General features: G+C 37.6%; 1 protein-coding gene across 5 annotated transcripts; it reads left to right on the forward strand.

Annotated features, from left to right (window-relative positions):
* The first annotated feature begins 245 nt into the window (after nucleotides 1–245).
* Nucleotides 246–22,316, forward strand: LOC145481643 (nephrocystin-1-like). Of its 5 annotated transcripts, XM_081460171.1 has the most exons (24): nucleotides 248–1,223; nucleotides 1,801–1,874; nucleotides 2,591–2,722; nucleotides 3,776–3,836; nucleotides 4,074–4,197; nucleotides 7,191–7,252; nucleotides 7,758–7,844; nucleotides 8,328–8,389; nucleotides 8,740–8,834; nucleotides 9,465–9,534; nucleotides 9,814–9,886; nucleotides 10,342–10,379; nucleotides 12,936–13,020; nucleotides 13,330–13,421; nucleotides 15,950–16,013; nucleotides 16,399–16,436; nucleotides 17,578–17,660; nucleotides 18,121–18,197; nucleotides 18,926–19,019; nucleotides 19,568–19,680; nucleotides 19,899–19,972; nucleotides 20,482–20,532; nucleotides 20,893–21,009; nucleotides 21,323–22,316. In XM_081460171.1, the coding sequence occupies exons 6-23, from the start codon at nucleotides 7,228–7,230 to the stop codon at nucleotides 20,986–20,988; spliced, it is 1,317 nt and encodes a 438-aa protein (XP_081316297.1). In that variant the 5' UTR covers nucleotides 248–1,223; nucleotides 1,801–1,874; nucleotides 2,591–2,722; nucleotides 3,776–3,836; nucleotides 4,074–4,197; nucleotides 7,191–7,227; the 3' UTR covers nucleotides 20,989–21,009; nucleotides 21,323–22,316. The 5 variants fall into 5 exon arrangements, 4 of the variants coding, with proteins under 4 accessions (XP_081316288.1, XP_081316306.1, XP_081316297.1 ...); XM_081460180.1 differs by lacking the exon at nucleotides 19,899–19,972 and having other exon boundaries at nucleotides 247–1,223; XM_081460162.1 differs by lacking the exons at nucleotides 20,893–21,009; nucleotides 21,323–22,316 and having other exon boundaries at nucleotides 246–1,223; nucleotides 20,482–20,886.
* Nucleotides 22,317–23,115: the final 799 nt, after the last annotated feature.

A 23,115-nucleotide genomic window follows, 5' to 3' on the forward strand; every position in this document is an offset into this window, starting at 1 on the left:
TTAACTGAAAAATTGTTTTTGGCATGTCAAACTAGCCTTCAGCGCAGAGGTTCCTTTCATCCAACGTAATGCCGCTCAGTATAATTAGTTTTTTCAGATTTTCTCAACGTATAATCGGTAGATTGCTATAGCTTGAAATAACATTGATTTTATTTTGGCAATACCCTGGTCTTGGTATTTCGTTTAACGTAGAGGCTTTTTTAATCGACTCGATGAATTTTGTATTCGAACAGTGTGTACATGGACATTTTTAATGTTTACAAGAGCTGGCAAACTTCGCGCTACCAAATTGTCTCGCCTGGATTTTATTTCTTGTAAATACAAGATTATTGCATCCTTCGCAGAATGCTGTTTACGATTCTTTATCAAAAGAGCTGGCGAAACTCCTGTATTTGAGCGGCCGATCAGTCTGTCGAATGAAAAACGCAGTGAGCTGAGATTTTGTTCAAAATCTATGTGTGTGTAATCTTGGCAGTCTGAAAATACACCTGTTTTTTTTTTTTTTCTCAATGAACGGTGATACAAACTTTGGTTAAAAATCGCAGTTAATTGCTTTAGCAATACACGTTTTACAAGTAAAATAATTTTTGCTCTTTACGTTTGGCATTTCAAAGCAGGCAAAGTTTATAAACTTAAATTGTTTCGTTATTTTTCGCAATGATTTTACATCTCTTAGTAAAACATGAATAGTATAAGGTTTAATTCCTTTGAGTTATTTTTCAACTATAGTTTATCTTCAACTCGTAGACGGAGAGGACAAAACAAAAAGGTGTAATGCTAGCCCGAGAAATCCTTCTTTAAGGATGGTAACTTGCTGTCGCGACCGCAACCTGAAGCCGTTCTAGCCCCAGTTTCTTATCGGTCGTCACGTCGCCGTCGTCAACGAAAACGTCTGTTGCTTAAGGTGCCTACTGTTTGTAACACGCGCCCGTCTCAATTTACCAAGCAGGCGCCACCTTGAAAGACAAGTGGCGCGGTTACTAATTCGCATTATGCGGGAGCCTGGGTATGATTTTGACAATAACCAAAAAAATGGCGGAAAGTTCCATCGCGTACAACATTATTTCATGGAGTTTCGCTTCAAGATATTGAACAAGTGTTTGGTTGCAACATACTGAAAGCAGTTTATTTGTCTTTCAATGTCTCGTAGCAAAGTAGAAAAATCGACAAAGAAAGGAAGCCTTGCGTATCTGCAAAAGAGAATCAATTCTATTTCGAGACGGGTAAGTCAGCTGATGTCGCCATGTTTAACATTTGTCAGTCTTTATACCGTGATCAGTGGTAAGCTTACAATGATTCTCAAATATAGCACATCAAGATCATTTTCAGTAAAAATAATTGAAGAAAGGGAAACGTATTTTACCAAAGCAAATTAAGGTCAAAACAAATAAGGCAGACAGCTGCAGGTCTCTTTTTTTGGGCCATTCCAGTTAATATTCACCCCACCGACCCCTCTCCCATAGTTGAGGTTTCCTGACTCCCTCAGAAAAGAACCTATTAAACAGAAGGGTTTCAGAAATTAATGTTTTGTGATGCCCTCATCCAAAAAAGTATATCCCCACTATCCAGCCTGTTGATGATGACAGAAATTTACTCTTGGTATTGTACCCCTTAGAAATAAACCTTTTTTTTTTTATCATAATACCTCAGAAAATCTTGTCTATGGGTTACTCCACCAGAAAAGCCATCTAGGGGGTGTGTGTGTGTGTGTGTGTGTGGGGGGGGGGGGGGGGGGCGGAGAGGGTTGGACATAACATAGAATGGTCCTTTCTCAATACTTAATAATTCATTTTTTTGAAGGTTGACAAATTTTACACTCCTCTGGATGGATCATCATCAGTAACATTACCAGAAAGCAAACAACATTATAATGAGTGAGTACACAGGCCGCCCAGACTTTGTCTATGATCTATGTGACATTTATGCTGTTGGTGATTGTTACGATTTTCAGTTGTTTTATACATGTACGTATGAGAATGCTTTGAAAAACGGCTCTGATTGCTACATATAGAAACTAACTGAAATACATGTACAAATGGCTTACCTTCATATGTTTGTCTTGCTTTATTTTGATGTTCCTGTGTTTAATTAGACAGTTAAAAGCCATTTAGGTGAATTGACTTTCTGTTGACTGTTGTTTTGCTTCTAATAGAGAGAAGCAACTCTTTTGTTAAGGCAAAACATCAGAAAGAATACTTTAATGCAGGACAAATTTAAGGTAAACTATATCTAATAAGATTTAGATTCTTTTCTACACATATAGCATCTGGAGCAATTTCCAAAACATTCTCATACATTGTCTTAAATTGGAATCTTAAACCAGCCAACTTTTCCTAAGTCAAATGCATGTGTTTTTTGTATCCATATTACACTTGCTTTCAGTGCTACATGCATAGGTAGCATCTTTCGACATACCGTGTAATTTGGCCTACATCAAAAATGTAAGCATAACTGACTAATCTTTACGGTCGAACTCGACTTTTAGTCATGAACAATGGATTTATTTGATGTCAAACTAAGGTTCTAAAGGAGTATCAAGAAGTCATTCTGGGAAAATAAATTGACTGTTTTGAATGTTTACACCTTGCAGATATTAAAAGTGGCAGCAGCCCAATTCTACTGGAAGTCACTATTGAGAGCCCATCGACTACACTAAAGTCATTTGAATTATCCTGTAAATCAGGAAACATGTGAAGTCCGCAATCTTCTTCAGCCATTTTAGGTCAGTAATTATCATATAATTGTCATCCATTTCTTCTGGTAAATATAACCAAAAAAATTTGCCAATTCAGCTACAGTTAAATGGTCTTTCAGTTATTTGCATAGCATGTCGAAAGATGGCATGTTGAAAGATGGTCGAAAGATGTCGCCTATGCATGTAACACTGAAGGCAGGTGTAAATGTACCTCAAGTGAATTTCTGAACATTACTGATGATGATTCAGAAGACATTCCTACCACTTCCAAATGTTGCAAAGATTACCGATCCATGTCATGTTTTAGTCCTTGCCACTTTGTCTTGCATGGAGTCAGTTGAAAGAAATGAATAATGTTCTTGGTGAAGCTGGGCAGGTGTTATGACATATTACAGACAAAAGGGATGTACCATACCTAAACCATTAAAACTTATCCACTGATTAAGTGAAAAGGGAAATGAGCAAATGACCGGAAAAGAACCACCAAAATGTCTTAAAGAAATATCTTAAGCACAACAAAATCACTGAAAGTAAGCAAAACCGCTTGCAGTGTCATTACTGAGAGCTGACTGTAAACAGACAGCTTCTCAAGCACTGATATTTAGGCTAAGCAGAGTGCAATCATCACTTCAGACTTGCAGACTTTCACTTCAGTTAGCCTGAAAAGAACATTTTACAGTTGTCGCTCCCAATAGTGATAAGGGGTTTCACCTATTTTTATTTCCTGTTGTTTGTTTTGTTGGTTTTAGTGGTTTTGTACATTTTGCTTGGTTTTCTCTCGCTGGTTTTGTTTTGTTGTTTTGGGTTTAGTGCATGCCCTGAAATGAAAATGCTGGTAGAATGTTTGTGCTCTTAATGTCAGCTTCAGGGCTAATGATCTTGTTACAAACATTGTAAACATTCACTGACATCATGTACATTGATTTGTCAGAACTCTCTATGATATCGATATCTTTAGTCCCCATGTTCTACAGAATGATGTAGTGCATTGCACTGTTATACTGTAAGGAACTGTGCAGGGTAACAAGAAAATGGTTTTAGATTGAGGGTAGACAGTATTTTTTTTTTCCCTTCTCTTAGCTGTGACACATTTAAAACAGAAATTGAATTGCTTTCAAGTGAGATCTCTAGTCTTCCAAAGGTATGAACATTTTACATTGTTTATTAAGTTAGTTTCTCAAACCATGACAAGTAGATTGAAAAGCGTTTTAGTAAATTGGAAAGTATGCCACAAATTAGCCAATCATGTTGCAAGTAATACCTGTTAGCAAAATGACAAACATCGGAACACAGTTCACAACTTTATTCTGAGCAAAATACATATCTTTCAAGTTGAAGATACAACAAACCATATAAATTATTTATTTTTGTTTGCTAGGTATTATAAAAGGTGAACAACATTTTTTGATTTTTATCATCGTTATCAGGCTGAAAGTAATGGCTCTTTACAAGATTTCAATGAGCAGAAAAGAAAAGAACAGCAAAAGCTGGAAGAAATAAAGGTACATATTCAACAAAGTTTATTCTTACAGAAGAATTGGGGGAAGGGGTGTACTCTCTGTAATGGCCTATACAGGGAGGCTCCAACCAAAAGGGGTACTTTTACAGGCACAGGTATATAAAAGGGTAGGGATTTCACAAGACAAGTTGAGGTATATAAAAGGGTAGGGATTTCACAAGAGAAGTTGAGGTATATAAAAGATATAAAAGGGTAAGGATTTCACAAGAGAAGTTGAGGTATATGAAAGGGTAGGGATTTCACAAGACAAGTTGAGGTACATGTATATGAAAGGGTTGGGAAATCTGCCATTTACATGTAGTTATTTAAAAGCCCCTTATATTAAAGTATTTTGAACAGATGCACTTTATGGCTGTATCATGCAATTTAATAAGCTCTAAATGATAATGGCAAGATTTCCTTTTTTGGCAATTTATTCATAATACAAACATATTATTAAATTATATTATATTAAAATGGGTAGCTTTTCTGTCAAAATGGTATACAAAAGGGTAAGGGGTTAGGGCTAGGGGTGGAGCCTCCTCATATAGAACTTTGTATAGTACCCCCCTAGCCCATTCCCGGGATGTAAAACAAATATCTCTCATGCCTCTGGACATAACAAGACTCCTTCCTTATAAAGGAACACTTTCAGTCCCAAAGCTTGACTGTGGGGAATCTCTCTTGACAACTCTCCAATAGGACTTTTAAGGCCAGTGTAAAGAAAAAATAAAAAGAGAGATAGCAAAAAATAAATAAATAAATAAATAAATAAATAAATAGATAAATAAATAAATAAATAAAATAAATAAAATAAATAAAAAAAATAAAAAAATATGGGTATGTGAACATTGAGTACTGTGCAAAAGTACTGTAGACAAGTTTTGTTCATTACAACAAAATACAATGCTTGTCTGTTTTTTTCTCATTGAGAAAAAAAAGAGGTTTTAAAAAATCAGACTGATGTGAAATTCTGTGAACTTGCTTATATACATGTACTTGATTTTTATGCTACTAGCAATTTTCATTGTCATCTAAAGAATTGTGTCAAATTTTTGATGAATTTTCATTCCGAGGTGATTCAGAGACTTCTGCAGTTTTGGGGAAGACGCATCATTAACAATTTTGCATTATTTTTGCGCAGAACTGCATACCAGTGTTGTGCAAGTCTTTACTTTCCTTACTTACTGGCACCATGCAGTTGTTTCTTCTTCTTTGAGTAGATGATGTTATAATGAGAGTTGATAATATGTAGGACGCAATGTTACTTTACATTATAATACAAGTTGAATTTGAGCGCCCTCAGATTAGCTTAAAAGTGTTGTTTCATCAGAGTATACATGTAGAAGAACATACATGTAGAGGTTTCGCTCGGCAGTGTTAAATTTGATAATTGATATACAAGTAATGATGTCTAAACCATAAAACACACTCTCTTGCGGAGTCCAGTGTTCTCTAAATTTATCTTGTGCTCTCAAAATTCCGTCATGTTCTATGTATTTGCTAGTCACATGTGCAGAAAAATATTTTTTCAAGTATAAAATGTCCACAATTGAAGTAGCAACGATAATGGACTGCCTTAAGCAACTTATAGAACCTCTGTCTTGAGCAGCTGCTAAATCTCGCCTCATTTACATGTCTGGAGACATATTTATGTCACTAAGAGTTCAAGATTTGCATGCTAGTTTCCTGAGTTACTTCAGGTTGTTGTCACAAACAGGAACAAATGGGTTCCGCTTCTGTCAGTAATTTTTTTTTGACATCAAGGTGTTTGATGGACATACAGTGTCAAATGAAACAACGTTTTTAAATGATCTACTGTATCAACAACGGCTTACTATACTGGACATCGCAGCTGGAATTTAATCCTTGTTTATCCGTCTACAAAGAAGAAGAATGCAAAAATCGTTGTTTCATGCTTACGAGGTGTGGAGAATCCGTGATTTTAAATCGTATAGTTTAACTATACCAGAGGTCTGAGTTCCCTAAGCGAATATTTTAAGGTCTACCTGCGAAAGCCAGCCAAAACTATTACCTTTTGTATGATGACTGCTTTTTTAAACGTTCGATTTTTACATATGATCCTCACAGAAACTATTAATAATATTTATAATTACTAACAGTTTCATTTTACAGTTGAATTGGTAAGCCAGTCAATTAGATCTCAACTATAGATTTTTTAAGCCTGAAACACGGGGCTAGTGTCCATTGTAAAAAACCACAATGTTTTGACTGCAATAGAAGTTAAATGCAAGTCATTTCGAGATTAGCTGTGCCTTAAAACATAAGCCATGTGCTTTTGAAGGAATAATTCTAAAATTACCCAGCCATGCATTTTTATACCTTACAGGCTGTAGTTGTTTAATTCATCGTTTTTGTCACAATTAACTGTCCATGTTCTCCGCAATAAGTTTACGTTTTACTTGTAGCTTTTTAAAGTTATCCTGATGGGTCATAAACCCTGTTTTGATTTAGCGAAAGTTTTGTTTTGCTTATGTTGATTGCTGTGATCCCTAGAGGCGGGTTTCACATTGTTTAATAGATTAATCGAGGTTTACAAGAAGCTTACTAAATACAACTGCAATTCTGGGAAGGGACAGTTTTCTACTTCTTTCGTCAAACAAAAACGAAACGAAACTAAAAACCCAGTAGATATTCAATCTACCTTACATTATACATGTATGCAAAATCTTTCTCAGTTCAATCAAACGAAAACTCAGTGAAGCTTGAATAATTTATCTCAATTGACAACAAGCAAAATACTCCTTTCAATCTACATGTATTCACATTGTTTGTACTAATTAGCACACAGCAGTGCATTGTAAAATCAGACAAAGAGCTGATTCAGTGTTCACTGAGTGTACAAACGTACGTGCTGCTAAGGAATGTCTATCGAGTGTGTATCTGCTGGACTGATGTTCGTCATACATAATGGTAAACCCTTCTTGAACTTTCCATCATAGCTGACTTATTTTAATTTACATTTCTGTTTGACAGAGCAAACTTGACAGAATTTCTGAACAACTAGAACCCGATGAAGTTGAGGAAGACTATTTCAGGTAATGATTTCAGCACCAGATTTATTCATGTATACATCTTGCCTTTTTTGTCTCTTCGTTTGCTTCCAACCGAAATAAAATATTTCAATTATGCCTTCAAGATTCTAGTATCGTAGCCACATAAACATTCACATGAACATTCAAAGCAGATACCCTAAATTTATAAGTCGTTCATAAGTTCGGCCCGGGACTTGTAGTTTTTACTATTTAAATAAGTATTTTTTCCTAGGGACTAGCGAAATCACTTGACGAATAAGGTGTCTTTTTGCTTCACAAAACCTGTGTAGTGTACTCTATGTAATGAAAAGAGAGCTAGTTACTTTTTTTTTTTCTTTTTTTTTTTTTTTTAAGTGACCCCATTTTTCCGTTGTATCCACACTCTCTTGTGTCAACTGAAAATGAAGTCACTGGTGGGATAGTATTTGTCGATGTACCACTCCAAACCATTACATAGCTACCGTACAATGTATTGCATTTCTCTGTTTCCTTTGTTGCAACATTTCAGAAAGACGCAAGAAGACGATGTTGGTGCATCCAACAGTGACTTGCAGACAGATAAAGCTGATGACGATGGCACGCACATGCCAGAGAGGTGTGTTGAGAGAATGTGACCTTGCTTTCTACAGAAAACGTTCAAGGAGCTGTACTACTGATAGGCCGTCTAGTCATTTCATTATGCATGTTTCTTTTTTTTTTTCTGCGCTTTCCGTGGTGAAGCTCAATAACATGTTTCCAGACCTAAGAAAACCAACAAGAATGGTGTAATTTTGTAGAATAGTACTTGAGAAACGAGGCAGATGAGAGGAACCCATTAGGATGATTAACGGAGGCCAGGAGGGGTATATAGATAACAATATGAACCGCTTGAAGCTGAAGCTCTTTGCTCTCTGTTGAAAGTTGACAAAAACCTTTTACACAGAATGGTATTGCCTTGAAAAATTTTTTCTGAGCTTTTAGTCTGAGCTCGGAACGCCTGTATATTGCGAATGGTGACTGAAACATTGGGTGCTCACCTCAGTAGATCTGAGCAATCTTAATTTATGTTTTTAATTTACTTCTTTACAAAATAACGAAGACGAAGATGAAGATGATGATGATGACGAGAGTGAAGAGGAAACCACGACAAACATAGTTATGGTGAGTCAGTTTTATTTCAGATACACTGTAGTCCGAATCACGGCATTTCATGAAGCGTGAGTTTCAACCCGTCCATGTAGGCAAGATCAGAGTTCCATCTCTGAAAGTTTATCTGTTTCCGCAGTTCTGGTAACCTGAGAACGCAGATGTATTTTAGGTCTGCGTTCGCAGGCTACAGTTCCCGTTGCTAAGCAAAATTACAAATTGTCATGGCGCCATGACACTTCGGAGATACTTCGCTAGTGTTCGTGCTTAGTTTTGATTGGTCTATAACAATCGGAAACTCTTCCACTACTTTTATCGGAGATTTGCCATTATCGTAAACTTTTGTTTTCTTTAAATGCTTCTAAGTCCTCAAAGTTGAGGCGCTGAGTGATTTTACAGGCGAACAAGATGGTGATCTTAGCTTCAAGAAAGGCAAGATTTTAACAGTTATCAAAACGAGGTATCTGATATTATTTCTATTTGTCATGCGCAACAGTCGTAGTAATAAGCTTTGAGGAAGAATTGATTTTCAATTGTAATAGAACTACTATCTTTGCCTTCAGACTTCATCTTCCGCAGCAAGCAAACATTTCAACCCTAATCGAATATCAAAATTATGCTTTTTTTGTAACTAAAGGAATTTTAACTTAGGCCTTCTGAGGGAACTTGATTAGGCCAAGAGAACCTCTGAAACATTTCAGAAGTTCGTCGTCCCACTCCACCTCAAAAAGAACTCGTGTTTTTCAAAACATTGTGATTTGAAGTGATTTTTCCCGCCACTTGAAAAGGTACGTGCCTAGATCACACGTGATTGGACAGTTTAGAAATGCTCGCGCGTTGATCGTTGAGGATGACGTAGTTTACGTTTCTTTCGTAGCCTTGGCAGCAGGATGTTTTGTTTACGATGAACGAGCGATGTGTGGTTTGTGTGTTTAAACGACTGGGTTTTGTTTAGGCCGTAAAGGAAACTAAGACTAGTTAGGACCAAACTAGAATTAAGCGATGTTACTGTACCTTGAATGTTGAACCTTTTTTTTTTGTTGAAGTATTTTAACTTGTAAATCGCTCTTATTTTTGTTGTAAATTTTAGTGAGGATGGCTGGCGGGAAGCTGAAAACGCAGCCGGGAAACAAGGCGTTGTACCGAAAACTCTTCTTAAGGTTAATACTGGAAAGTTTAAAGTTGGTTTGTGTTATCATGATGTAAACGTGTCCATTGTTTTTGAACTCAAGTACTTTGGCGATTGTAAAAGGTGACAGTATGTAATATGTCGGCGATCCACATGAAGAATAGTAGATAGAGTAAGCGAGTTAGTGGTGGCATACTTTAAGATGATGATAGCAAAAAATACTATTGGTTCACCTTTGCGACAGTTTTTTGCTTACTATCTGTGGATCGTAATGGTTGACTTGTGTTTAATAACATTTCATTTTGATTAGATTATCGAGGAAAGCAGTGAAGAAACCTCACCAGAGAAGACTGACGGAGAAGATTCCACTGTAGTAAAGAAAGGTATTTGCTTGATGCGGTAGCAGGAGCACTTTGAAGAATGTTAAGAGCGGTTTTAGCTGATTGTCTGTTGGCGGATTGTTTGTGTGTCTTGCTCGGGTGATTTGTTCGCCGAACTCAATTCAAGCCTCGCACTGTAACCATTCACGGCAGTCAAGCTGTTCTTTTCTAACCAATCAGGAACAACCTTCTCTTGGCAAGCGCGTGCTTTTCCGCGCTTGGCTCCGGATGCAAACAGCGTAGCTGTTAGAAATCCTCTTGTGGTCTAGAAAAGAGACATGTTCTAGTTTATTTATTCAGTTTGTATGCAGTTGTAAACAGACAGCGTTGGTCTGGTAGCTGAGAAATAAGCAATCCCTTTTAAGATGTGGTTTTTTAATCACCAAGCAACTGCCTAAGTGAAGATGTACGATTAAATACTTAGTTTGCTTTATTTTGTTTTTATTTTCTCTGCAGAGACAGCAGACAAAGTTCCCGAGCTTCCAAGGCAAAGAAGGTTAGCTCAGATCTCGAGTAACAAATCCACTCGTCAAGAAACTCAGTTATCAAAGCATTACCTTCACTGCACTCTTAATTATTTTTGTAGATTTTGTGGAACGGTTTGTGATTGTCAGGTTTCCATTGGAGCGCTACTACCGCTTTGATCGTTGAGATCGCCGAAAAAAAGGTTCAGCTATCGTTGCGATAACATGGAAACGATTCCTGAAAGATTGTAGCTAATGTTGCAATTATAAATATCCCACACTTCACTGGTGGTTGTTTGATCCCGATCCTCTCGGAGAGTTTTTTATCTTATGTAGTGATCGTGACGATCATATTGTAATCATCCTTTAGGTCGCATTACGCCTTGTAAAGATACCCAAGGTGCTATTCGCACAAGACGGGAAAATTTAATTCGTTTTTTTTTTCCTGGGTGTTCAGCGGAAAAAACTCTTTGGAAAACTCTTTCAAGAGATTCTACTCAAGAGGTATGGTAGTTGTTTATACGAATGTATTTTGTGGCAATCCAACCTGTCTGTCTGTCTGTCTGCCTGCCTGTCTGTCTCTGTCTGTCAGTCTCACTCTGATCCATCAGAAAGGGCACATATATGAATCCAGTGAATTAATCAAACCTTGAAGCGAATGGATATAGTTGGAGAGTAGCGCACGAAAAAGTGTGCGAACGAGCGAGTCACGCTTCTTTTTCTCATTGGATGACAAAGTGGGGCGAGTTTGCTTGAACTGTTCGTGTAGCCTGACTATGTAAACCGAAGAAAATGGACAAAGATCTTTCTAATAACGTAGTTCTCGTGGCTTTAATTATTTTAGCAGAAAAAGTTACATGACTTTTTTTCCGAGGACAAAGAAGGATATCAGAAGATGATTTTCAGTCCGTCTTTGACACATGCGTGCTCAGAAAAAAAAAATAATAATAATAAAGAAGAACTCCAACTTCTCCAGCTAGGTGTCGAACCTGAGACTCTCTTACTAGTTCAGATGATGTGTTCTGAGGACAGCGTGCATATTACTCGGACGTTGTTTATGTGCACACTGGATTTGGAGCGCGCGCTCATTATGTGCGCGAGCTGTTCAATTGTGACGTAATATTATCGACCGCTTACTTTCAAAACACAACGGTATTTTTTCTTTCCTGTATTTCTGGTTATCATTTCTGGCTTCCGCTTTCCGCAGCTGATCACTGGCAAACGGAAAATGGCTTACATTCGAAGAGGTATTTTCAACTTTTTTAAAATTTATTTATTTGGGTTTAGTCTGAGGAAAACCTTACTCTTAAGAAGCTACCGTATTTTATTACACTATGAACTGCAAGTTTGGGAGTGAATTTAGTCGGCTTTTCTCAACGGCTATGCACGCTTTGACATCAACTGGGTACAAATCTTTTATGTAACGGGACAGCAGCGCTGTCGTTGTTTGTCTCTCAGTTTTTGTCCCAAATCTTATGTTGCTTTCCTCGCAGATGTCATAAAAACTGCTCTTTTCTTTTCAATTATGTTAATGATTGGTTCAAATTTTATTGCACTTTTTCCGAATAAAGCCCGTCTGTAGCTTGAGCCTCGTGCTAAAACGAAAGAATATATGTTTGTCAAAATGCTGGGAAGCGAGAAGATCCACATTTTGTTGGCGAAAAAATTACTGGAGTTCAACTTGCTTTGAAACCAAAATTTGTATTTATGTGATGTTCGCTACTTTCAGTGGCTATGAAAGCGATATTTGAGAACTGAAAAATCGGTTTTCCTAAATTTTCAAACGTGGACTACCTTAAACTAAGTTAAAGCTAGCCCTATCGAAGTGAAACATCAAAATAATTCCTCTCGTTAAACTGAAAACAAATCACCACTATCGCTTTGCGCTGGCCATTAAATACAACTTACGAGAGCCAATGTAAACGATCAGAGACAGTTTATTTTATTTTAAATAATCTGTTTTCTTAGTCTAGTCATGAATTTAAACAACTTTATTTTTACTATGGTGTATTGCATTTTGTTTTTCTACAGCGATATTTACACCTGTATCAAACGACAAATAAAATATCAGCGACTGAGACGTTTTCTTTTAAATTCAAATCAGAATAAAATAATTGTTTTGCAAAGCGTAAAATCTGCATTTGCAAAACTCTTTGTCGATTGCCACTTTGGCATTGTATTTAAGCGTTGTTAAGGATTTTAAACGGATTTTGTGCTAAATGCTGCAAACAAAAATCGATTTTTATCCAAATAACCATATTGTGAGATAATTGCAAGAAGAGTAGACAGAATTTAATTTACATCGAAAGCAGCTGTAAAAACAGACACAAAACAAAGTAAAGTTGCGACCGTTTCTTTTGTGAACGAGCTTTTGAAAGAAATGTCAATTTTGATTGTAGTAAATTTTATCTCTATATCCCAATTTCTGTTGTGAAGAACTGCCGTCAAAGTTGTTGGAAAAATGAAAACCTGTTATGTTATTGGTTTTCAGTTCGCGTTATATCAAAACCGGTTTGATCATCTGTTACTTGACTGTCTGTTGCAAAACAAACCTGTTGTAAGCAAGTATGATAATTTTATCTTCTCAGACAGGCACCACAGATGTGCTTAAAGCCATGGGCGCGATGCCCAGTGGATTTCGCTCAACTGCGCTTGGAATAATGGCGAAAGAAGGCAAGTTGCTCTCTATTTCAGCTCCACTTTAGAAATGAAATTCTTGCTCTTGATTAGCAGATATTCTGTTCGTTGTTTATCGTTCTTGTATCTGAAAAAATAAATGAAAGCGCTGCAAAGAAAATTTTGATTTCTCCATGAAACTGTCATAGAGTTGGGGCGGTATTTTAGAGGGTGGGCGAACTTTTATTCGACTTATATTCCAGGGGATATTTACCACGTGGTATTTCCTTTTCCATATTTAAATTCCGTAGTTTCTTATTTTGTCTAATGCTGCATGACTGACTTATTGTTTATTTCTGTTTATAGAAAACTGGCAAACTAGCTCTTGGGTGATGCCGAAACTAAGTCAGTCTAATGTAGCTTATCGAGACATTACTTGGGATCCCGTCAACAAACAGGTGAATAATTGTTATACACTACTTGTTACTTACCTTTGCTTGTGTTCTCATTTTCATTCAAAGCGTAGGAAACGGTATAACGGCATGCAAAGAAAACTAACTTTGTCATACTCACTGGACCCTAAAAGTTTCTTACGAATATAATCTCTTAAGGCACATCTGTAATTGGAATGTCATCAAAAATATTCCCGAAAAGTACTCCGCTCGCTCGAATTAATTATTCCAAAGATAATTTCTTTTCCTGCGTGGGAAAGAGTACCATCAATAGAATTGCTAAATTGGCAGAGGAATCGAGTTATACTCTTAATCAATGTTTATTTATTCCGAGAATCTACCCATTGTCAGAGCAGTTCACCCTCAACGCAGTGAAGTGCAAACAAGTACAAAAAATAGTCACGTCAATGGCGAGTGGTAAAGCCCCTGGGGTTGATAAAATTCCAATCCATGCGATCAAAAATCGTTTACCTGCTATCTTGCCATCATTAATGTCTATTATTAACGCTACCTTTGAGTTTGACACCTTCCCTTTGGCCTGGAAAAGGGCTGAAGTGACCTCGGTACCCAAGTTTGGAGACCACGACATTCCAAACAATAATAGACCAATTTCACTACTCCCTGTCCTCTCTAAAGTCTGTGAGCGTGTCGCTCACAATCAGCTTACGTCATATCTACTCTCGAGAGGCCGTTTATCATCCTAACAAAGCGGAAATAAACAGTGGCATTCAACGGAAACATCTGTCATTCAAACAACTGACGAAATCCTAAATGCCATTGACAAAATGAAACTAACTGCAGTTGTCCTTCTTGATCTAAGCAAAGCTTTTGACAGTATTGACCATCAAATACTTCTCGCTAAGTTACAGGACATTGGTGCGTCCAGACCTGCGATAGAATGGTTCGGAAGTTACTTAACCTCTCGATACCAATTTGTGCGAATAAATACAACTCTGTCGACCAAACTACCTGTTAGCTCTGGCGTTCCACAAGGGAACATCCTTGGCCCATTACTCTTTAACATCTATGTTAATGACCTCCCTTCTGTGCCAAAAAATTGTTCATCGCAGTGTTACGTCGACGATACCAACCTACTCATGTCATTTCAACTCCACGATCAGCACGAAGATGAATAAGGACTTGTTAAGTTTCGGAATAGGTGCTTTGATAATCAGCTTTTACTCAACCCAGATAAACAAAACTGGTGATATTCGACAGCCGGTAAATGACTGTTAAGGTTAGCGACTTTAGGCTATTTCTATTGGGGAAGGAACTCGAGCCCGTTAACGCTGCAAGAGACCTTGGCGTCACACTGGACTCTAATTTAACATATAATGAGCATACTGTATCCTCATGCATGTCACGATTAGGCCAAATTAACCGCGTTAAGCATATTTTTGGTAAAAGCGCCTTTATTATTATTATAAATGCCCTAGTGTTTAGTAAATTATTCTACTGCTCTTCTGTTTGGAGCAATACTACTCAAGCTAATCTGGACAAGCTCCAAGCAGTACAGAATTTTGCTTGTCGCATTTTGTGCGGCGCTAAAAAATTCGATCACATAACTCTTTTGCTACAAGACTTGCGCTGCCTACCAATCAGGCAACAACTTTTTCCGTTTTGCTGTTCTGGTTTTTAAGTGCATGACGAGTTGTGCTCCGGAGTATTTGACATCTAAGCTCGTCAGAAGATCCGCCGTCTCGACAAGGAATACCAGAAACTCTCAACTTTTGAACATAACACTCTTCCGCACTGCTAGAGGCCAAAAAACCTTTTAATATAGAGCGACTTCTCTGTGGAATGAGTTGCAGCCTGCGCTTAAACTTAGCCCATCTGTGACGATTTCAAGCGTTTACTCAGGCAAAAGCTTCTTAATGACTGCTTTATTTAATTTTAGTAACCTTTATCTTCTTTTATCATTGTCATGTGCTTAGTTTTTAATTTTGTGATGTAAAATTGACTCTGAAAAGCCCCGTGGGGACGAGCCAATAAAGTATGTATGTATGTATGTACTGCAAAATCCACTAGCCGCGGGCTATCGGATACTACTTTCTTTGCATGTTGCTGATAATTATCAAGAAAAATAGTTAAAAACTGCTTGAAGAAATAAAGGATACTCAAAAGCTTGCATTTGAGTGAACGTCTTGTGACTCAGCATCCAGTCCTCTAAGCTAAAGAAGAACTCGGTCACTGTGTCTTCTAAAAACCATTACAGACTACATGTAGCGTTGCTTTATCATTAAGCTGATTTTTATGCTTCAGAAGAGAAAATGTCCGGTTAAAATGTTAGGAAATGCAAAATACTATTTAAGTCAGTTTAATATGATAGCTACATTAGTGGCAAAACTTGAGTCTTACCTTGCCCTACGAGTCAAAGATGGGGTTACATCTCTTTTTCCAATAATTGATATAAAGTTCTGCACTATGGTCAGTTCCGTGTGGAGAGGTTTGACTGTATTGTAACAATGAGTAAATTAAGTTTTAAGAAACACCTGATGGCATAGAATGAATGCATGTTGTTTTTGTCTTTGTAGTGTGCCACCAGTGTGTTTGATTCAGAGTGCCTGGCTCGTATAAATTCTAGTGACGATTCTCTAGGTGAGTGCCGTTGTACTGTTTATATTGTTTTCGCCAAAAAAACCTCATTTTTTTAGTCAGCTCAACGGCGGTGAATTTTGCCGCATTGCAGTGTGGCATTGTATTAATGGTTTCATTGACGAGTGGGTGTTTGTGTTGCGGTCTGCTTAAGAAAAAACACCCCGCCCTGGATAAGGATCAATAAGATGTTGCACCCTGTCGGGTCGGGGAGAAGAAAACGTAGGATACTGACTGAGACTGCTTCTGTAGTTTTAAGCAAATAGAACCGTTTAGAGGAGATATCAGACTAATCAGTAATGGTCCAGCGAAACTTTACGAGACAATTATGAGGCTAAATGTGTAAGTCGACATCATGGTTTTACTGATCTTCGTTTCTTTCTGCTAGTTATTCATTTTGAGTTGAACATGCTTTACAGAAGAACGGTAAGTACTGTTTTGTTGCCTACATTTCTGGATGGGCGTTGACCGAGTTGTGCGCCTGGGAGTTTTTGCATAAAATGTAATATTTTGAGGAGAAACTTCCAATCTGACAAGTCTGGTTGCTTTGACTTTCACAATGTTAAGTGATGTCAAATCTTGGCCAATCATAGTGCCACTTTGCTTTTACTACATGTATACCATTCTACTTTAAACCTGAATTTACTCAGTAGTTTTGGTTTTCCTCAGTGTTCTCGTTCATTCACGGGACGACAAGCTTTTAGTGTCATAATTCGAATATACTTGGCGAAAACTAAATGACAGAAAATTAGGATAGAAAACGTCAGGCGTTTCAATCAGGCTTATTATAAAATAGGAGCAGCTCGTGAACGATACTTTTCGTACTTAGAAATTAATAACAGATCTGAAGGGAATAAACTACGCAAAACAAAGCAGTAGAAGAATTCTATGGTGGGCTACTGTAGAAAAGACTTGCAGCGATGTACTGTTCTTTCAAAAGTAGTCCGTTAATACTCCCTAGCCTTTTACAGCCAATCATATTCTGTCCTTTATTCTGGGGAGCTTTGGGTCATTCTCGTTGACTTTCACAAATAAGGTTCAAGTTATCGAAGGTAAACTTATAAAGAAAATGACCTGAGGAGAAAAACAATTACGTCGACTTAGCCAGAAGTTCGAGTTATCCAGAGTAAAATTACCGTTAATTTTTAGAAGCAGGTCCAGGTAAACCCAATTTTGATTCTAGTTAGCGCGAGATTTGCGTCACCGCGGACGTCAACTGTAGCATTTAAAGTTACCCGTGGTCTAAAGAAACAATGTCATGGATGCTGAATTGAATCTATGTGGAAGACCCTTTTACAGTCCGTCGTAACATTCCTCAATCTTGAACTTTCTTGTTTCAATTTCGTTTCTTTTTATTATCGCCTTTTTATGTTCGTATATTGTTTTGTACCATGTACTGTCTTTGGACCCTCCTATTCACAAGTACAGCCAGGATTTTTCGTCCTTCCTTTACGCCGATCCATACACCTCGTCAAACCTCTCTTGAACGTCAAGTTTTCCATTATTTATAGATTGAACATTAGTCTTTGTTTAACCTTCCTGGCTTGTATTTTTATATTTCTTGTAGTCCACCGGCGAGAAAAGTGAAGTAGCATGTGGCTGGTGTGTGATGAGACTGTTTGAAGAAAATGGAGCGCCAGTACCTAACAAGTAACGCGATTAAAAATATATAAAATTAGTTATTATTTAGCATGTAGACGATGGAGTATAAACGCCTAACGAAATGAAAGTGAATCGCATCATTGTAGCAAGCTAATTTATCTTACGCAGTTATCATAGCAAATGCCGTTTGGTTTAGGCGAATTCCAGCTTCTCAGGCCAAATTGAGCGCGTAGTTTTTGTCTCAAAGTTTCGAAGTAACTGTTGGCGACACGTTGGCGCCACAACTTTCGCAATACTCTCGAGTGCCCGTGCTATTCCCTGATTGGATAAAATTATCATCAATTTAACGAGTGGGTGTAATAATGTTTCTCTCCTTCTCCCCCTCCCTTCCGATTGTGCGCTTGCCTGTAGTGTGTCCAGTTCGCACAAATTCTACAAGATTGAAAACGAGGCTTAGTCGGAAAAGTTTAGCTATGTGAGGAAACACCGTTTGCTTGTTCTTTGACAGGACATACGAGATTCTACTCAATGGAGGAACTCCGTTTGATACTGGTGTGGACTTGGACCCCTCCATCAATTTAAAAGGTAACCAATCACTCTCTTGTCAATTGACTTTTTTCGACTGGGCGGTTGCCCCATTTCAGACCATGTGATGATACTCTTGAGAATTCTTCCTTTCAAATTTTCAAATAGTCGCGTGCGTATGAATAAATAATTTTTAGATCGGTAAAAGAACAATTCTCTGGAGAACATCACGTGGTCTGTAATGAGAAAACAAGCCGCCCAAGCGAAAAAGGTCCATATTCTTTAAGTGAACGTAAACTGGATCCTGTTTTACTAAATTGCAGTTGAACAGGAACACCAAATAAAAAGGATGAAAAACTGAGGACGAGGCTTCTACTAACAGTTTTTTATATGAAAGAACAAGAGCTGAGAGTTCTTATTTGACTCTAAAATAAATATTAATCGACATTAGGTCCAGTCACAACAGTCGAAACGTACACTTCGAAATGCCTGCAAATGGACAGCCATAGAAATATGATATATTTGCTTGGGTTTGAATTTCTCAGTATTTGTATGATTTCTCGTGCTTGCGAACATGCTTTGGTCGCTAAAGAAATGGACTTGTTACGTAAATGGGAACACGTCTTGTTTTGCAAGGGAAGCCAAGTTCCCTTGACCTGAACGGAACTTGGGAAAAAAACCGATAAATTCTTGTGTTAGTTTTATTTCTTTTTTGTTTTTGTTTTGACTTGTTTTATTTTTTCCTTCATGTTCTGTCATCGTTTCTGCTTGTTGTTTTTTCTTCTTAGCAAGCAGTAGGCGTTTCCAGCAAGTTGTTCGTTCTAATCGCCTGCAACGGCTGACAGTGAAACTGATTTCCCATCAAAAAAGAGAAATATATGAGTAAGTCCCATCATTTTGTATGTATCCGTTTTTCTTGTTAAACTAACATCATTTGATGCGATTGAGATTTTGTTATGATGAGATCCGTACATGTATTTTCAATAAAATAACTAATATCTGACGCCGCATCTTGTTTAAACCTACCAATCATCAAGTCATAAAACACTGTTTTGCTTGACTGTTGACTTTCAAAGGAGCTGAACGATTAACTTTAAAAAGGCATCAACGTTTGATTATTTATAACTAGTAAGATTATCAATCACTCCGATGCAAATTTTAATCAATCATGGCTTCGCTTACGTGACCTTTGTCAAGCATGGTGCTTGTCACGTTGGTTCACTTGCGGTTCATCGGTTCCACAATTTACAATCGTATACAGTAGTTGTGTTTGTTTTATGATATCTCTTAATGTTTGACTTAAAGTTCTATGCAAGAATGAGAATCCAAGTTTTCATCTCAATGCCCTAATTTTCATTTTATTCTCCTCTATTTGTTGTCATTGAGCGTTGACAATATTTCATAAGTTGTTATTTTGTATCTTTTTGTAGCATGTTACCGGACACTTTGTTAACATGTCACGTGTACGCTCAATTCATTTCTTTGTACCGCCAACTGCTGATCGAGGTTGTAATGGACGAAGGGTGCGACTCACAAGTTGCCGGTAATTTTTGGACTGTTTGGTGCATGCGCAATAACGAAACCTCTTGCTCGTGTTTCTGGCTTCTTTCATGTTCTTTCATGAGGGAAGCATTGGTATTAATATTCAACACGAGATTGTAGAAGTCTTTAATAAAAACATTACTATACCAAGTTTAAAGTAAGCACTAACTTAATTTCAACTCTCATTTTACTAAGAAATGATTGTGTTTCGTGTTTCAGGCTTTATCATGGATCCTGTGATATCTACATTTCCCAAAATTCTTCGTACCAGTGACGTCATGGATGCTCTGAAGGTACACACGTGACTATCACGTAAGCAGACATTAGCAATACCAAAGGAAGCAAGCATTTGGAGAAAGAGTAAAGATTAAAAGGATAGTAGAAAGCTGCAGTTTATGAAATGTGATTTTGTGACAGGATATTAGGAGAAAGACTTTTGCAAAAACAAGAAAAGTCACTATTTTACACACGACCCTCCAGCCCTGCATTCTAATGGCTGATAGTATAGGAGTAGCTCAGCCAATGATATTGCAGCATTTGCATTAGTATACTAGTAGCATTCTACTAATACAACGTATTGGCTTAACTCGAATCATTCCCCTGACCATTTGTAAGGGCAGAAGGGCACAACTTTGAGGGCTGGCAAAATTGTCAATTTTCCGCCCTATAAGTCTCAAACTTTAAAATCGTGTTTTCCAAACGATGCATGTATTTTATAAATATTGAAATACAGTATAACTGTGGCTTCATATGAAGCTTTGAAAAGTTGCAAAAAACATTACCATAACTTCAAGTTTTACAGCGCTGCTGGGACGAGAAGAACAATCGAGAGCTGAAGCGATCTCAACAACGAGTAAGTAATGCCGCAAAAATGCTGCAGTTTGCCCGCCTTTTTGTGATAGAGTCCCTCATTTTAGAATTGGTGGCTAATTTATCGTCTATCTATCACGCTACAACCCGACACGTGACTAAGAACCACGAGGAAATGTTTCTTGAGTGAAGGAAATTGATCCTTACAAATCAATATCGCTAAGAGTTGTACTCAATTTATATTCTGACTTTTTCAATTTCTTTTGTTAGACACTACTGTTTAACTTCTGTTAAATAGTATTTCACTCTGTACGTTCTCTTTTACGGCACCCGCACAGATATTTGTGCTTTTCTTTATTAATATTGTTCTCATATCCAATCGGTGGTTTGTTGTTTTGTTTAGAGGGACGGAGCGCACATGCGGAGATTCTTCAGGCAGGTTTACATGGACAGTGTTTTCCCAATATTAAATTCCGCTGAATTGCCACCGTACATCTAGGGTAACGACGAAAGACAAAAGGTGAGGCCATTGTTTTCTCATTTTCAAAAAAACTGATGCATTTATTTCCTTCTCGGTTGCTGCCCAAGACTCTAATGTCTGTCGCATGAAGGGAATAGGAGTGTCTCTACCTCTCCTGTGGAAATTCAAAAAACGTATTTTATATCAGATAACTGGATGGTTTTCAGTATTATTTGACTTGGATCAGGAAAGCTTACCAATGAAGGTGTTTTCTCTAAAAATTTGTGGATCAGACCGTATGACATGCCTATGTACATTACCATATTGAACCATCCAGAAGAACCATTTATTATTTGTATTTTTTTTTTTTTAGGAACGGCTTCTTTGGATTCTTAACCATTGCGACAAACGAACTGCTCTAGAAAGTTTACAGTCTCCTGATAGACTTTACAAACCTTTCAATGCAGACCGCTTCACTCTCGACTTATCAAAACTCGCGGCAACTCGACACTCCAGAACACACGGTTTCTTGACATACACTTTAGCACAAGACTGTCCGCGCAGTGCAATTTGTGAAGCACTATGTCGACTTAACCATGTCATGTTGGTGAAGCACAAACCGGATAAAGTTTGAGTGTTTTCATATTACTGTATGTATATACGGAGGCACTCTGTCACGTGACTTTGACGTTCTTTTCACCTGTTAGTACGTCACTGTCAATCCCTCACCGGCATTTTGTACTCCTGTTTCTGTTTTTTTTTTTTTTTTTTCTGTGGGTTGCGCTGTATCGAGATTTTCCGCTCCTCGTGCGCGTTTCTTTGTACGATTGGTCCTAAACTCAAGTGGTAAAGCTTATTGCGATTTCGCTGAGACTCTTCCCATGCCTTCCCTGGTCCGTTAACCCGTAATTTCGCCACTCTTCATTTTCTCCTACTTTCTGTGCCTTGTTTTCCCGCATTGTCGAGTGAGTTACACTGTATCGGTGTTTTGCTTATCTGCCGTCGTTTCCTTGCAGTATATCCTAACCTAACAAACTTTAGTATTCTTATTATTGTTAGGTTAAGAGAAGGGTGTAAGTCATGATACATTTTCGGGAGAAGGGGCTTTCATATCTGTTTAGGGTCTATGTTTTCTATTTAAACAGTATTTTGTTATTTAAATCGTATTAAAGGAAAACTGGTTTGTCATGTAATTTGCAGCTGTAAATGAATAGCATGGTATAATTTAATTTTGCTTCTTATCCTTCTGGATGGGTCCCTTGTGGTTTCTATCCCGCCTTCCCTGGTCCGTTAATCGGTAATGCTGCGACTCTAGATTCCTCAAAGCATTTCGTACCCCATGTTTTTTGGTTTTTTTTTCTTTTTTTTGGGGGGGGGGGGGGAGGGCTACACTGTATCAATATTTTGCGTTTCTTTCCCACTTCCTCGCTTATTTCGTCGTGAATCCAAGTTATTACGCCCTCTACACTTTGGTTGGGTGTGGTGATATTTCTTAACTGCCTCCCCTGGTCCGTTAACTCTGTGCATTCGTCCCTGCATTTTGAACCCCTGATAACGTACGTTACCCCATGTGCAACTTGCGTTCCTGCGCGCATTTCCTCTGTGCGTTTTCTGTGGTTTTGTCATATTTGCAAGACAAAATTTCAAGATTTACTGGCAGGCTCGAACTCCTGAAAATCATGCATTCCTTCCCGGCAAGCATTTGCTAATTTGCTCTTTGCGCGAGCAGATCATATTAGTAATGAAATACTGGGAGTGAATGACTTCCAGAGTGAACTGTGGATTCTTAGCCAATGAGAAAAGAGATAATGACCGCAGTGTGTGATAAAAACAATGAATTTTATTTGCCTTAATTCTACACATTACAGTTCCGCTAGAAATCAGTGGCCCTCAAACAAATAACTAAAGTGAAATATAAAACGGATATTACAATATGCAACAGAGATAAGCAGAAATTGATCGAAATTAAATACAAACGTATCATCGCAACTTCATTGCAATCATAGAAATGATGCCGTCCCCAAATTATTAATCAATAGTAAAATGGTGGCGAAAAGTGTTCTAAAATGTGTGAGTTTTTCAAATCACTACCTAAACTGAGTGATTGTTACAGATTGAAAATTGTGTCAGTCAAACAATTTGTAGACTCGAAAAATAGCTGATGGT

This window comes from Orbicella franksi, chromosome 1 (assembly GCF_964199315.1).
Source record: "Orbicella franksi chromosome 1, jaOrbFran1.1, whole genome shotgun sequence".
NCBI lineage: Eukaryota > Metazoa > Cnidaria > Anthozoa > Scleractinia > Merulinidae > Orbicella > Orbicella franksi.